The sequence below is a fragment of the Oncorhynchus mykiss genome, chromosome 21 (genome assembly GCF_057628025.1).
Source record: "Oncorhynchus mykiss isolate SJ-2025 chromosome 21, ASM5762802v1, whole genome shotgun sequence".
Lineage (NCBI taxonomy): Eukaryota > Metazoa > Chordata > Actinopteri > Salmoniformes > Salmonidae > Oncorhynchus > Oncorhynchus mykiss.
In genome coordinates this window covers 55,862,501-55,875,037 of record NC_143042.1, presented here as the reverse complement: position 1 = coordinate 55,875,037, position 12,537 = coordinate 55,862,501, and the positions used below count along the sequence as shown (strand labels likewise).

General features: G+C 47.8%; 1 protein-coding gene across 9 annotated transcripts in view; it reads left to right on the top strand.

Moving 5' to 3' along the window:
• LOC110500799 (uncharacterized) overlaps positions 1-12,537 on the top strand; it is a 101,546-nt gene that overhangs the window by 38,456 nt on the left and 50,553 nt on the right. For 6 of the 9 annotated variants that reach the window (XM_090213335.1, XM_036958337.2, XM_090213339.1 and 3 more), the window contains 5 exons: positions 105-410; positions 617-747; positions 2,834-3,066; positions 8,861-9,004; positions 10,867-11,024. In XM_090213335.1, coding sequence (XP_090069461.1) covers positions 105-410; positions 617-747; positions 2,834-3,066; positions 8,861-9,004; positions 10,867-11,024 — 972 coding nt within the window. The remainder of the gene's footprint in view (positions 1-104; positions 411-616; positions 748-2,833; positions 3,067-8,860; positions 9,005-10,866; positions 11,025-12,537) is intronic. The other 3 variants (XM_090213334.1, XM_090213338.1, XM_090213341.1) reach the window with 1 other exon arrangement.

Below are 12,537 nucleotides of genomic sequence, written 5' to 3'. Positions count from 1 at the left end.
CCGGAATAACTTCTTCAGGCTGTGCTTACTGGCCTAGTTCCCTTCTCTCCTTCCCTCTCTTTCTCTGTCCTCTCCTCTCTCCCTCATTTTCTCTCTCTCTCCAGCCCTGCTCCCAGTAGAAACGACAACAACCAGAGTTCCTCCAAACGTCGCCAGACCACCTCTCGTTCTCCGTCCCGCTCTCCTTCTCCTCGCCTCTCCTCCTACCGCACCTCGTCCTCCGCTGCTCGCCGACCTCGATCCAGGGAACGATCCCGCTCCCGGGAACGTAGACACAGCGCCGGCAGACGGCGTTCCCGGTCTCCTGGTTCGCGCCGGGAGCGTGACCCTCCGGCGTCGTCGTCTTCGCACCGGGATCGGGAACGTCGGCGTTCCCGCTCGCCCCAGACAACTTCTTCATCCCGGAGGAGGTAAGAGGACAGAAAAGTCAATAGACTGTATTGTAGTGCTTTTTTTAAATTTTATTTCTAGTTGATAAAACATTTTTTTTTATGTATCTTTTTTTCAGATGAATGAAAGCTACTCTATGATTTTAAAATGTCTATTTATATCTGAATATTATTTTTACGTCTAATAAAATGCATTCAAGTAATTTTAAGTTAATTAATTCATCCAGGTCGCGTTCTAGGAGCTATGAGCGGGAGCGTCGGGAGGCGAGGAAGAGCAGCCCTTCAGCAGGAGGGAAGAGCAGACAGCAGAAGTCTAGCAGTGCTGAGAGACTGGCCAAGAAACTACTGGAGTCATCTGGTAAGAGAGAGAGGGAACAATTATCCTGTTTACAGCCCGGTGAGGAGACCGCTTTTAGCCCGGGGCTAACACTGACCTTAGCCCGGGGCTAACACTGACCTTAGCCCGGGGCTAACACTGACCTTAGCCCAGGGTTAACACTGACTTTAGCCCAGGGTTAACACTGACTTTAGCCCAGGGTTAACACTGACCTTAGCCCAGGGTTAACACTGACCTTAGCCCAGGGCTAACACTGACCTTAGCCTAGGGCTAACACTGACCTTAGCCCAGGGCCAGTCTTAGCCTGAAGGATAACCCAGGATTAACACTGGCCTTAACCCAGGGCCAGTCTTAGCCTGAAGGATAACCCAGGGTCAGTCTTAGCCCGAAGGTTAGCCCAGGGTCAGTCTTAGCCCGAAGGATAGCCCAGGGACAGTCTTAGCCTGAAGGATAACCCAGGGTTAACACTGACCTTAACCCAGGGCCAGTCTTAGCCTGAAGGATAACCCAGGGTTAACACTGGCCTTAACCCAGGGCCAGTCTTAGCCTGAAGGATAACCCAGGGCTAACACTGACCTTAGCCCAGGGACAGTCTTAGCCTGAAGGATAGCCCAAGGCCAGTCTTAGCCTGAAGGTTAGCCCACGGACAGTCTTAGCCTGAAGGTTAGCCCAGGGCCAGTCTTAGCCTGAAGGTTAGCCCAGGGACAGTCTTAGCCTGAAGGTTAGCCCAGGGCCAGTCTTAGCCTGAAGGATAGCCCAGGGTTAATGATGCAGTGTGAAGAGGTGCAGTTGAATCTCAATGGTCTTTCCTTGATTCCTCTCGCCTTCAAAAGTGGGGGGAGGAACTTCAGCTTTTCTCCTCCAATTAGTTTTGATATGTAAGGTAAGTCGAGAGGATGTGAAGAATCAAGGAAATCACATTGATTAATTATTCTACACTCTGGTCAAGAGAACCAGTACATTACTTATCTCTCACACCCTGACCCAATGTCACCCCCTCTCCTTCTAGCTGGCCTGTCTCCCCCTCTCCTTCCAGCTGGCCTGTCACCCCCTCTCCTTCTAGCTGGCCTGTCTCCCCCTCTCCTTCTAGCTGGCCTGTCTCCCCCTCTCCTTCCAGCTGGCCTGTCACCCCCTCTCCTTCCAGCTGGCCTCTCTTTGATCCATCCCTTTGTATTCCAGCTGGCCTCTCTCCCCCCCTCTCCTTCCAGCTGGCCTCCCCCCCTCTCCTTCCAGCTGGCCTCTCTCCCCCTCTCCTTCCAGCTGGCCTCTCTTTGATCCATCCCTTTGTATTCCAGCTGGCCTCTCTCCCCCCCTCTCCTTCCAGCTGGCCTCTCTCCCCCTCTCCTTCCAGCTGGCCTCTCTTTGATCCAACCCTTTGTATTCCAGCTGGCCTCTCTCCCCCTCTCCTTCCAGCTGGCCTGTCTCCCCCTCTCCTTCCAGCTGGCCTGTCACCCCCTCTCCTTCTAGCTGGCCTGTCTCCCCCTCTCCTTCTAGCTGGCCTGTCTCCCCCTCTCCTTCCAGCTGGCCTGTCACCCCCTCTCCTTCCAGCTGGCCTCTCTTTGATCCATCCCTTTGTATTCCAGCTGGCCTCTCTCCCCCCCTCTCCTTCCAGCTGGCCTCCCCCCCTCTCCTTCCAGCTGGCCTCTCTCCCCCCCTCTCCTTCCAGCTGGCCTCTCTTTGATCCATCCCTTTGTATTCTAGCTGGCCTCTTCCCCCCCCTCTCCTTCCAGCTGGCCTCTTTGATCCATCCCTTTGTATTCTAGCTGGCCTCTCCCCCCCCTCTCCTTCCAGCTGGCCTCTTTGATCCATCCCTTTGTATTCCAGCTGGCCTCTCTCCCCCCCTCTCCTTCCAGCTGGCCTCTCTCCCCCCTCTCCTTCCAGCTGGCCTCTCTTTGATCCATCCCTTTGTATTCCAGCTGGCCTCTCTCCCCCTCTCCTTCCAGCTGGCCTCTCTCCCCCTCTCCTTCCAGCTGGCCTCCCTCTCCTTCCAGCTGGCCTCCCTCCCCCTCTCCTTCCAGCTGGCCTCCCTCCCCCTCTCCTTCCAGCTGGCCTCTCTCCCCCTCTCCTTCCAGCTGGCCTCTCTTTGATCCATCCCTTTGTATTCCAGCTGGCCTCTCCCTGACTAAGAACACCAGTCTAGAAGTTCTGATGCAGTCCCTGGCCCCTGCTCTCCTGGCCGAGCTCGCCAAAAAGAAGGGAGGCCGCTCCTCCTCCCGGAAGACTGAAACGGGAACGTCCAAGGGTGGCAAGGCAGGCACCGGATCTGGGAGGACATCAAACAAGAAATCCTCCTCGCCCTCCAAATCATCCTTCAAATCGTCCAGCTCAGCTCCTTCCAAGGTATGCCTTTTGTGTGTGTTAAAAAAAAATAAGACTGATAAGATGGGATCTTCCACATGGTGAAGACCTTCAGACAGCTGATCGTGATGATGTCATCGTGATGATGTCATTGCCACTCCCATAGTACTGAACGGTCAACGTTAGCATCGCGGCGGCGGCTCCGTGCCTAAAAATGGCGGTCTCCGAACAACTTCAACCCCCATTTGAACTGCCGCCATAAAAAAGGCCTGACTAGGGTACGGAGTAGTTTTGGCACAGATGACGTAGCATTTTCACCCCCCCCCCTGAATCTGTCGCTAGTTTTTCCCATTTTAAAAGTCACTGGAGAGGTCTGACTACTCCAGACGACAAAGCTGGATGGTGTTTGACATTTGGTGCAAATTCACATTGGTTTAGAACTGGGCTGGACCATCTTGGTAGGGGGGGGGGCGGCGGCGTCTGGCCCAGTGGGTCAGCCAAATGCTCATAAAGATGATTATGACAAATAGTGGAAGTCACTGGCAGTGTCCTTTAAAAAAAATATTATAATTTGTATATGATTAAATAAATTATTTTACATAAGTATTCAGACCCTTTACTTTGTTGCAGCACCTTTGGCAGCGATTACAGCCTCAAGTCTTCTTGGGTATGACGCTACAAGCTTGGCACACCTGTATTTGGGGAGTTTCTCCCATTCTTCTCTGCAGATCCTCTCAAGCTCTGTCAGGTTGGATGGGGAGCGTTGCTACACAGATATTTTCAGATCTCTCCAGAGATGTTAGATCGAGTTCAAGAGTTCAAGTCTGGGCTCTGGCTGGGCCACTCAAGGACATTCAGAGAGTTGTCCCGAAGCCACTCCTGCATTGTCTTGGTTGTGTACTTAGGGTCCTTCGCCCCAGTCTGAGGTCTTGAGCACTCTGGAGCAGGTTTTCATCAAGGATCTCTCTGTTCTTTGCTCCGTTCATCTTTCCTTCGATCCTGACTAGTCTCCCAGTCCCTGCTGCTGAAAAACATCCCCACAGCATGATGCTGCCACCACCATACTTCACCGTAGGGATGGTGCCAGGTTTCCTCCAGACGTGATGCTTGGCATTCAGGCCAAATAGTTCAATCTTGGTTTTATCAGACCAGAGAATCTTGTTTCTCATGGTCTGAAAGTCTTTAGGTGCCTTTTGGCAAACTCCAAACAGGCTGTCATGTGCCTTTTACTGAGGAGTGGCTTCCGTCTGGCCTCTCTACCATAAACCCCTGATTGGTGGAGTGTTGCAGAGATGGTTGTCCTTCTGGAAGGTTCTCCCATCTCCACAGAGGAACTCTGGAGCTCTGTCAGAGAGACTATCGGGTGCTTGGTCAACTCCCTGACCAAGGTCATTCTCCCCCGATTGCTCAGTTTGGCCAGACAGCTCTAGGAAGAGTCTTGATGGTTCCAAACTTCTTCCATTTAAGAATGATGGACAGACATTTTTGGTACCCTCCCCCAGATCTGTGTCTCAACACAATCCTGTCTCGGAGCTCTACGGACAATTCCTTCAACCTCATGGCTTGGTTTTTGCTCTGATACACACTGTCAACTGTTGGACCTTGTATAGACAGGTGTGTACCTTTCCAAATCATGTCCAACCAATTGAATTTACCACAGGTGGACTCCAATCAAGTTGTAGAAACATCTCAAGGATGATCAATGGAAACAGGATGCACCTGAGCTCAATTTCATCTAATTTTCATCTGAGCTCAAGATGTATCTGAGTCTCATAGCAAAAGGTCTGAATACTTATGTAAAAATAAATGTTTGTTTTGCAAATTGTATAAAAAAAATTATTCTAAACCCATTTTCAGGTTTTGTAATTTAGGGGGGTTTAGATTGGATTGAGAGGAAAGAAAATCAACATTCTAGTGGAACAGAATGTGGAACAACTCTGGGGAGCTGAAATACTTACCGAAGGCAGCATATATATGTGTGTGTGTGTTATCTCGCACAGAACCAGTCAAAAGTTTGGACACGCCTTCTGATTCCAGGGTTTTTCTTTATTTTTACTATTTTCTACATTGTAGAATAACAATGAAGACATCAAAACTATGAAATAACACATAACGTGTGTCTCATTGTGACTCTTCAGACATTTGATGGGCATCTCTGTCACAGACATACAGTCTGTTAGCATTTCCCATCATGCCTCTCTGAATTGATGTAGACTCGAGGCTGTAATCGCTGTCAAAGATGCTTCAACAAAGTACTGAGTAAAGAGTCTGAATACTGATGTAAATGTAATATTTCAGTTTCAGAAAAAAAGAGCTAATTTCTAAAGAGTTTTTGCTATGTCATTATGGGGTATGAATACTTTCCGACTGCACTGTATCAGACCGTGAATGTAGCCTATATCCATATCATCAGCTATTAGCGATTAGCATATTCCCCTGTAGCCTATACATGGTCCGTATCATCAGCTATTGCTGTGCTCAGCCGTGCTTCTTCACCTGCATTGCTTGCTGTTTGGGGTTTTAGGCTGGGTTTCTGTACAGCACTTTGAGATATCAGCTGATGTACGAAGGGCTATATAAATACATTTGATTTGATTGATTGAGCTATTAGCGATTAGCATATTCACCTGTAGCTTATACATGGTCCGTATCATCAGCTATTAGCGATTAGCATATTCACCTGTAGCTTATGCATGGTCCGTATCATCAGCTATTAGCGATTAGCTCACCTGTAGCCTATACATGGTCCGTATCATCAGCGATTAGCATATTCACCTGTAGCCTATACATGGTCCGTATCATCAGCTATTAGCGATTAGCATATTCACCTGTAGCCTATACATGGTCCGTATCATCAGCGATTAGCGATTAGCATAGTCACCTGTAGCCTATACATGGTCCGTATCATCAGCTATTAGCGATTAGCATATTCACCTGTAGCCTATACATGGTCCGTATCATCAGCTATTAGCGATTAGCATATTCACCTGTAGCCTATACATGGTCCGTGTCATCAGCTATTAGCGATTAGCATATTCACCTGTAGCTTATACATGGTCCGTGTCATCAGCTATTAGCATATTCACCTGTAGCCTATACATGGTCCGTATCATCAGCTATTAGCGATTAGCATATTCACCTGTAGCCTATACATGGTCCGTGTCATCAGCTATTAGCGATTAGCATATTCACCTGTAGCCTATACATGGTCCGTATCATCAGCTATTAGCGATTAGCATATTCACCTGTAGCCTATACATGGTCCGTGTCATCAGCTATTAGCGATTTAGCATATTCACCTGTAGCCTATACATGGTCCGTGTCATCAGCTATTAGCGATTAGCATATTCACCTGTAGCTTATACATGGTCCGTATCATCAGCGATTAGCGATTAGCATAGTCACCTGTAGCCTATACATGGTCCGTATCATCAGCTATTAGCAATTAGCATATTCACCTGTAGCTTATACATGGTCCGTATCATCAGCTATTAGCGATTAGCATATTCACCTGTAGCTTATGCATGGTCCGTATCATCAGCTATTAGCGATTAGCATATTCACCTGTAGCCTATACATGGTCCGTGTCATCAGCTATTAGCGATTAGCATATTCACCTGTAGCTTATACATGGTCCGTATCATCAGCGATTAGCGATTAGCATATTCACCTGTAGCCTATACATGGTCCGTATCATCAGCTATTAGCATATTCACCTGTAGCTTATACATGGTCCGTATCATCAGCTATTAGCGATTAGCATATTCACCTGTAGCTTATGCATGGTCCGTATCATCAGCTATTAGCGATTAGCATATTCACCTGTAGCCTATACATGGTCCGTGTCATCAGCTATTAGCGATTTAGCATATTCACCTGTAGCCTATACATGGTCCGTATCATCAGCTATTAGCGATTAGCTCACCTGTAGCCCAACTGGAGCTGCAAAATGGCAACTTATTAATTTATTTGTATGTACCCTGTTGGGCTAATCATTAGGATAATAATATAATAAATAATCACCTGCATCGGTCGGACACGGTTCCCAACTGGTGAGCCCCGCTGGCGGACGGCATGAATAATAAAAATGATAAAAATATCGCTCTAACCTTTTTTAAGATAATACGCTTTTTAAAAACCGTATGTTCTCACCCCATGTGAGAATACGCTACGTTGCCAGGTTTTACTGTCCATGGATAGAGGTTTTCTGGGGCAGCAGCGTAGCCTAGCGGTTAGAGCGTTGGACTTGTAACCGAAAGGTTGCAAGATCGAATCCCCGAGCTGCCGAGGTAAAAATCTGTCATTCTGCTCCTGAATGGCCTACTGTTCCCCCGGTATGCCGTCATTGAAAATAAGACTGACTTGCCAAGTTAAATAAAGATTAAACAAATACAAATAACATTTTTTATTTTATTTGCGTCAGCTAGGCTAACGTAGACCGAACCGGAGAAAGAAAGATTACGATAAGGGAAAAAATAGGCACATCATCGTGGAATTAGGTGCTGCGTGAGTGAAATCCCCAGTTTGGAAGACCAACAGCAGTAGATTCACGAAGGGCAAGCAAGCAGGCCTGTTGTTTGCAATAATTCAGTTATATGTTAATTTTTAATTCGGGCGTTCGTTCGTACGCAGGCCATATAAAGTGTAAACCGGTGCAGTGGTAATAGTTTGAGTAGTAAATACTAAATACATTCTAGACTATTTTCGCAGCCTATATATTCGATTCTGGCCGTTCCCTCCCTATGGCACTCGGAATTTGAATGGACCTCGGAATATGTCTCTCCCATAGAACAAACACGCAGCGAGGTAAATAGATCTACTATGGACTTGTCCGATTTTAAAAAATAAATAAAGTGCGTGTGTGTGTATATGATGGTCTGGAAAGGCTCTAAAATGTCCAAGACGACTCCAGCACAAATATAAAAACACGAAGAAGGGAGCCCCAGGGACACCGGCTTTCTTAAGACCAAAGAATATCCCCCCCCAACACACATCTCACTACCAACACTAAAGAATATCCCCACTAACAACACTAAAGAATATCCTCACTAACACACAGCTCACTAACAACACTAAAGAATATCCTCACTAACAATAAAGAATATCCTCACTAACAACACTAAAGAATATCCTCACTAACAATAAAGAATGTCCTCACTAACAACACTAAAGAATATCCTCACTAACACACAGCTCACTAACAACACTAAATAATATCCTCACTAACAAAACTAAAGAATATCCCCACTAACAACACTAAAGAATATCCCCACTACCAACACTAAAGAATATCCCCACTACCAACACTAAAGAATATCCCCACTACCAACACTAAAGAATATCCCCACTACCAACACTAAAGAATATCCCCACTACCAACACTAAAGAATATCCCCCCCCAACACACATCTCACTACCAACACTAAAGAATATCCCCACAACACACATCTCACTACCAACACTAAAGAATATCCCCTCTAACAAACACTTCACTACCAACACTAAAGAATATCCCCTCTAACAAACACTTCACTAACAACACTAAAAAATCTCCCCACTACCAACACTAAAGAATATCCCCACTACCAACACTAAAGAATATCCCCACTACCAACACTAAAGAATATCCCCACTACCAACACTAAAGAATATCCCCACTACCAACACTAAAGAATATCCCCTCTACCAACACTAAATAATATCCCCACTACCAACACTAAAGAATATCCCCACTACCAACACTAAAGAATATCCCCACTACCAACACTAAAGAATATCCCCTCTAACACACAGCTCACTACCAATAGCAGTCTGGTCTTGCTCTCTTTCTCTCTAGACTAAGAAGAAGGGAGCACCAGGGACCTCCGCTCTGTTAAGACTGAAGAATATCCCCCAACACACAGCTCATGATGAGGTGGTGAAGGCCGTGGAACCCTTCGGAAAGATCAACACCGTCATCCAGCTCAAGCCCATACAGCAGGTACTGTATCTTACCAGATGTCCGGAGTACCCTTGAACCCCAATCGTTCCTATAGTTCAAGGCCATAAACCAGGTATTTACAAACACCGGTCTTTCCCTTCGTTGATGTTCCCCGTCATGTCCAAAGACACAACTAATCAACAACAAATACATCTCTCCTCCGTCCTCCTCCGCTTCTCTTCATATTGGTTTTGGTGTATTTAAAAATAAATAACGAGTGGTCTAATAAACTAAACGCTCTCTCTCGTTCTCCCGCCCCCCCCCCCCTCTCTCGTTCTCCCGCCCCCCCCTCTCTCGTTCTCCTTCCGCCTTCCCCCCCTCTCTCGTTCTCCCGCCCCCCCCCTCTCTCGTTCTCCTTCCGCCTTCCCCCCCTCTCTCGTTCTCCCGCCCCCCCCTCTCTCGTTCTCCTTCCGCCTTCCCCCCCTCTCTCGTTCTCCCCCCCCCCCCCTCTCTCGTTCTCCCGCCTTCCCCCCCTCTCTCTCTCTCCTTCTCCTCCCGCCTTCTCCTCCCGCCTCCCCCCTCTCGTTCTCCTCCCGCCTTCCCCCCTCTCTCGTTCTCCTCCCGCCTCCCCCTCTCTCTCTCCTTCTCCTCCCGCCTTCTCCTCCCGCCTCCCCCCTCTCGTTCTCCTCCCGCCTCCCCCCTCTCGTTCTCCTCCCGCCTTCCCCCCCTCTCTCGTTCTCCTCCCGCCTTCCCCCCCTCTCTCGTTCTTCTCCTCTCTCCTTCTCCTCCCGCCTTCTCCTCCCGCCTCCCCCCTCTCGTTCTCCTCCCGCCTTCCCCCCTCTCTCGTTCTCCTCCCGCCTTCCCCCCCTCTCTTGTTCTCCTCCCGCCTTCCCCCCTCTCTCTCTCTCTCCTTCTCCTCCCGCCTTCTCCTCCCGCCTCCCCCCCTCTCGTTCTCCTCCCGCCCCCCCCCTCTCTCGTTCTCCCGCCCCCCCCCCTCTCTCGTTCTCCCGCCCCCCCCCTCTCGTTCTCCTCCCGCCTTCCCCCCTCTCTTGTTCTCTTCCCGCCTTCCCCCCCTCTCTCGTTCTCCTCCCGCCTTCCCCCCTCTCTCTCTCTCTCTCGTTCTCCCGCCTCCCCCCTCTCTCGTTCTCCTCCCGCCTTCTCCTCCCGCCTTCTCCCCCCCTCTCGTTCTCCTCCCGCCTTCCCCCCTCTCTCGTTCTCCTCCCGCCTTCCCCCCTCTCTCGTTCTCCTCCCGCCTTCCCCCCTCTCTCGTTCTCCTCCCGCCTTCCCCCCTCTCTCGTTCTCCTCCCGCCTTCCCCCCTCTCTCGTTCTCCTCCCGCCTTCCCCCCCTCTCGTTCTCCTCCCGCCTTCCCCCCCTCTCGTTCTCCTCCCGCCTTCCCCCCCTCTCGTTCTCCTCCCGCCTTCCCCCCCTCTCGTTCTCCTCCCGCCTTCCCCCCCTCTCGTTCTCCTCCCGCCTTCCCCCCCTCTCGTTCTCCTCCCGCCTTCCCCCCCTCTCGTTCTCCTCCCGCCTTCCCCCCCTCTCGTTCTCCTCCCGCCTTCCCCCCCTCTCGTTCTCCTCCCGCCTTCCCCCCCTCTCGTTCTCCTCCCGCCTTCCCCCCCTCTCGTTCTCCTCCCGCCTTCCCCCCCTCTCGTTCTCCTCCCGCCTTCCCCCCCTCTCGTTCTCCTCCCGCCTTCTCCCCCCTCTCGTTCTCCTCCCGCCTTCCCCCCTCTCTCTCTCTCTCGTTCTCCTCCCGCCTTCCCCCCTCTCTCTCTCATTCTCCTCCCGCCTTCCCCCCTCTCTCTCTCGTTCTCCTCCCGCCTTCCCCCCTCTCTCTCTCTCTCTCTCGTTCTCCTCCCGCCTTCCCCCCTCTCTCGTTCTCCTCCCTCCATCCCACTCTCTCTGTTCCCTCCATCCCTCTCTCTAGGCATCTGTGTTGTTTGAGAGGGAGGAGGATGCTAAGAAGCTGGCTAGCTGTAAGAACCTGACCATCAAAGGTCAGACCGTCACCGTACTAACGGAGAAAGATGCTCTGCTGGACGACTCCAAGGAACTGAACCAAACCAACAAGTCTACCGATGAAAAGTAAGAGAAATCAGCAACTCGTTTCTTTATTTAATTAGTTAACTCTATATACATTATGATATTCGTTAGTTACACGATGTAGAAATCCATCCACCATTTCCTGGTTGCTAAAGCTCGAAATAGTTTGTCTAATTTCAGTTTGTGACAAAATAGTCTAGTATAGTGTAGATAGTCATTGTTCCATCTACATTAATCTAGTATAGTGGAGTCATTGTACCATCTACATTAATCTAGTATAGTGTAGAGAGTCATTGTTCCATCTACATTAATCTAGTATAGTGTAGAGAGTCATTGTTCCATCTACATTAATCTAGTATAGTCTAGAGAGTCATTGTACCATCTACATTAATCTAGTATAGTGTAGAGAGTCATTGTTCCATCTACATTAATCTAGTATAGTGTAGAGAGTCATTGTTCCATCTACATTAATCTAGTATAGTGTAGAGAGTCATTGTTCCATCTACATTAATCTAGTATAGTCTAGAGAGTCATTGTACCATCTACATTAATCTAGTATAGTGTAGAGTCATTGTTCCATCTACATTAATCTAGTATAGTGTAGAGAGTCATTGTTCCATCTACATTAATCTAGTATAGTGTAGAGAGTCATTGTACCATCTACATTAATCTAGTATAGTGGAGTCATTGTACCATTTACATTAATCTAGTATAGTGTAGAGAGTCATTGTACCATCTACATTAATCTAGTATAGTGTAGAGAGTCATTGTACCATCTACATTAATCTAGTATAGTGTAGAGAGTCATTGTACCATCTACATTAATCTAGTATAGTGTAGAGTCATTGTTCCATCTACATTAATCTAGTATAGTGTAGAGTCATTGTTCCATCTACATTAATCTAGTATAGTGTAGAGAGTCATTGTTCCATCTACATTAATCTAGTATAGTGTAGAGAGTCATTGTTCCATCTACATTAATCTAGTATAGTGTAGAGTCATTGTTCCATCTACATTAATCTAGTATAGTGTAGAGAGTCATTGTACCATCTACATTAATCTAGTATAGTGTAGAGTCATTGTTCCATCTACATTAATCTAGTATAGTGTAGAGTCATTGTTCCATCTACATTAATCTAGTATAGTGTAGAGTCATTGTTCCATCTACATTAATCTAGTATATTGTAGAGTCATTGTAACATCTACATTAATCTAGTATAGTGTAGAGAGTCATTGTACCATCTACATTAATCTAGTATAGTGGAGTCATTGTACCATCTACATTAATCTAGTATAGTGTAGAGAGTCATTGTACCATCTACATTAATCTAGTATAGTGTAGAGAGTCATTGTTCCATCTACATTAATCTAGTATAGTGTAGAGAGTCATTGTACCATCTACATTAATCTAGTATAGTGTAGAGTCATTGTTCCATCTACATTAATCTAGTATAGTGTAGAGTCATTGTTCCATCTACATTAATCTAGTATAGTATAGAGAGTCATTGTTCCATCTACATTAATCTAGTATAGTGTAGAGAGTCATTGTACCATC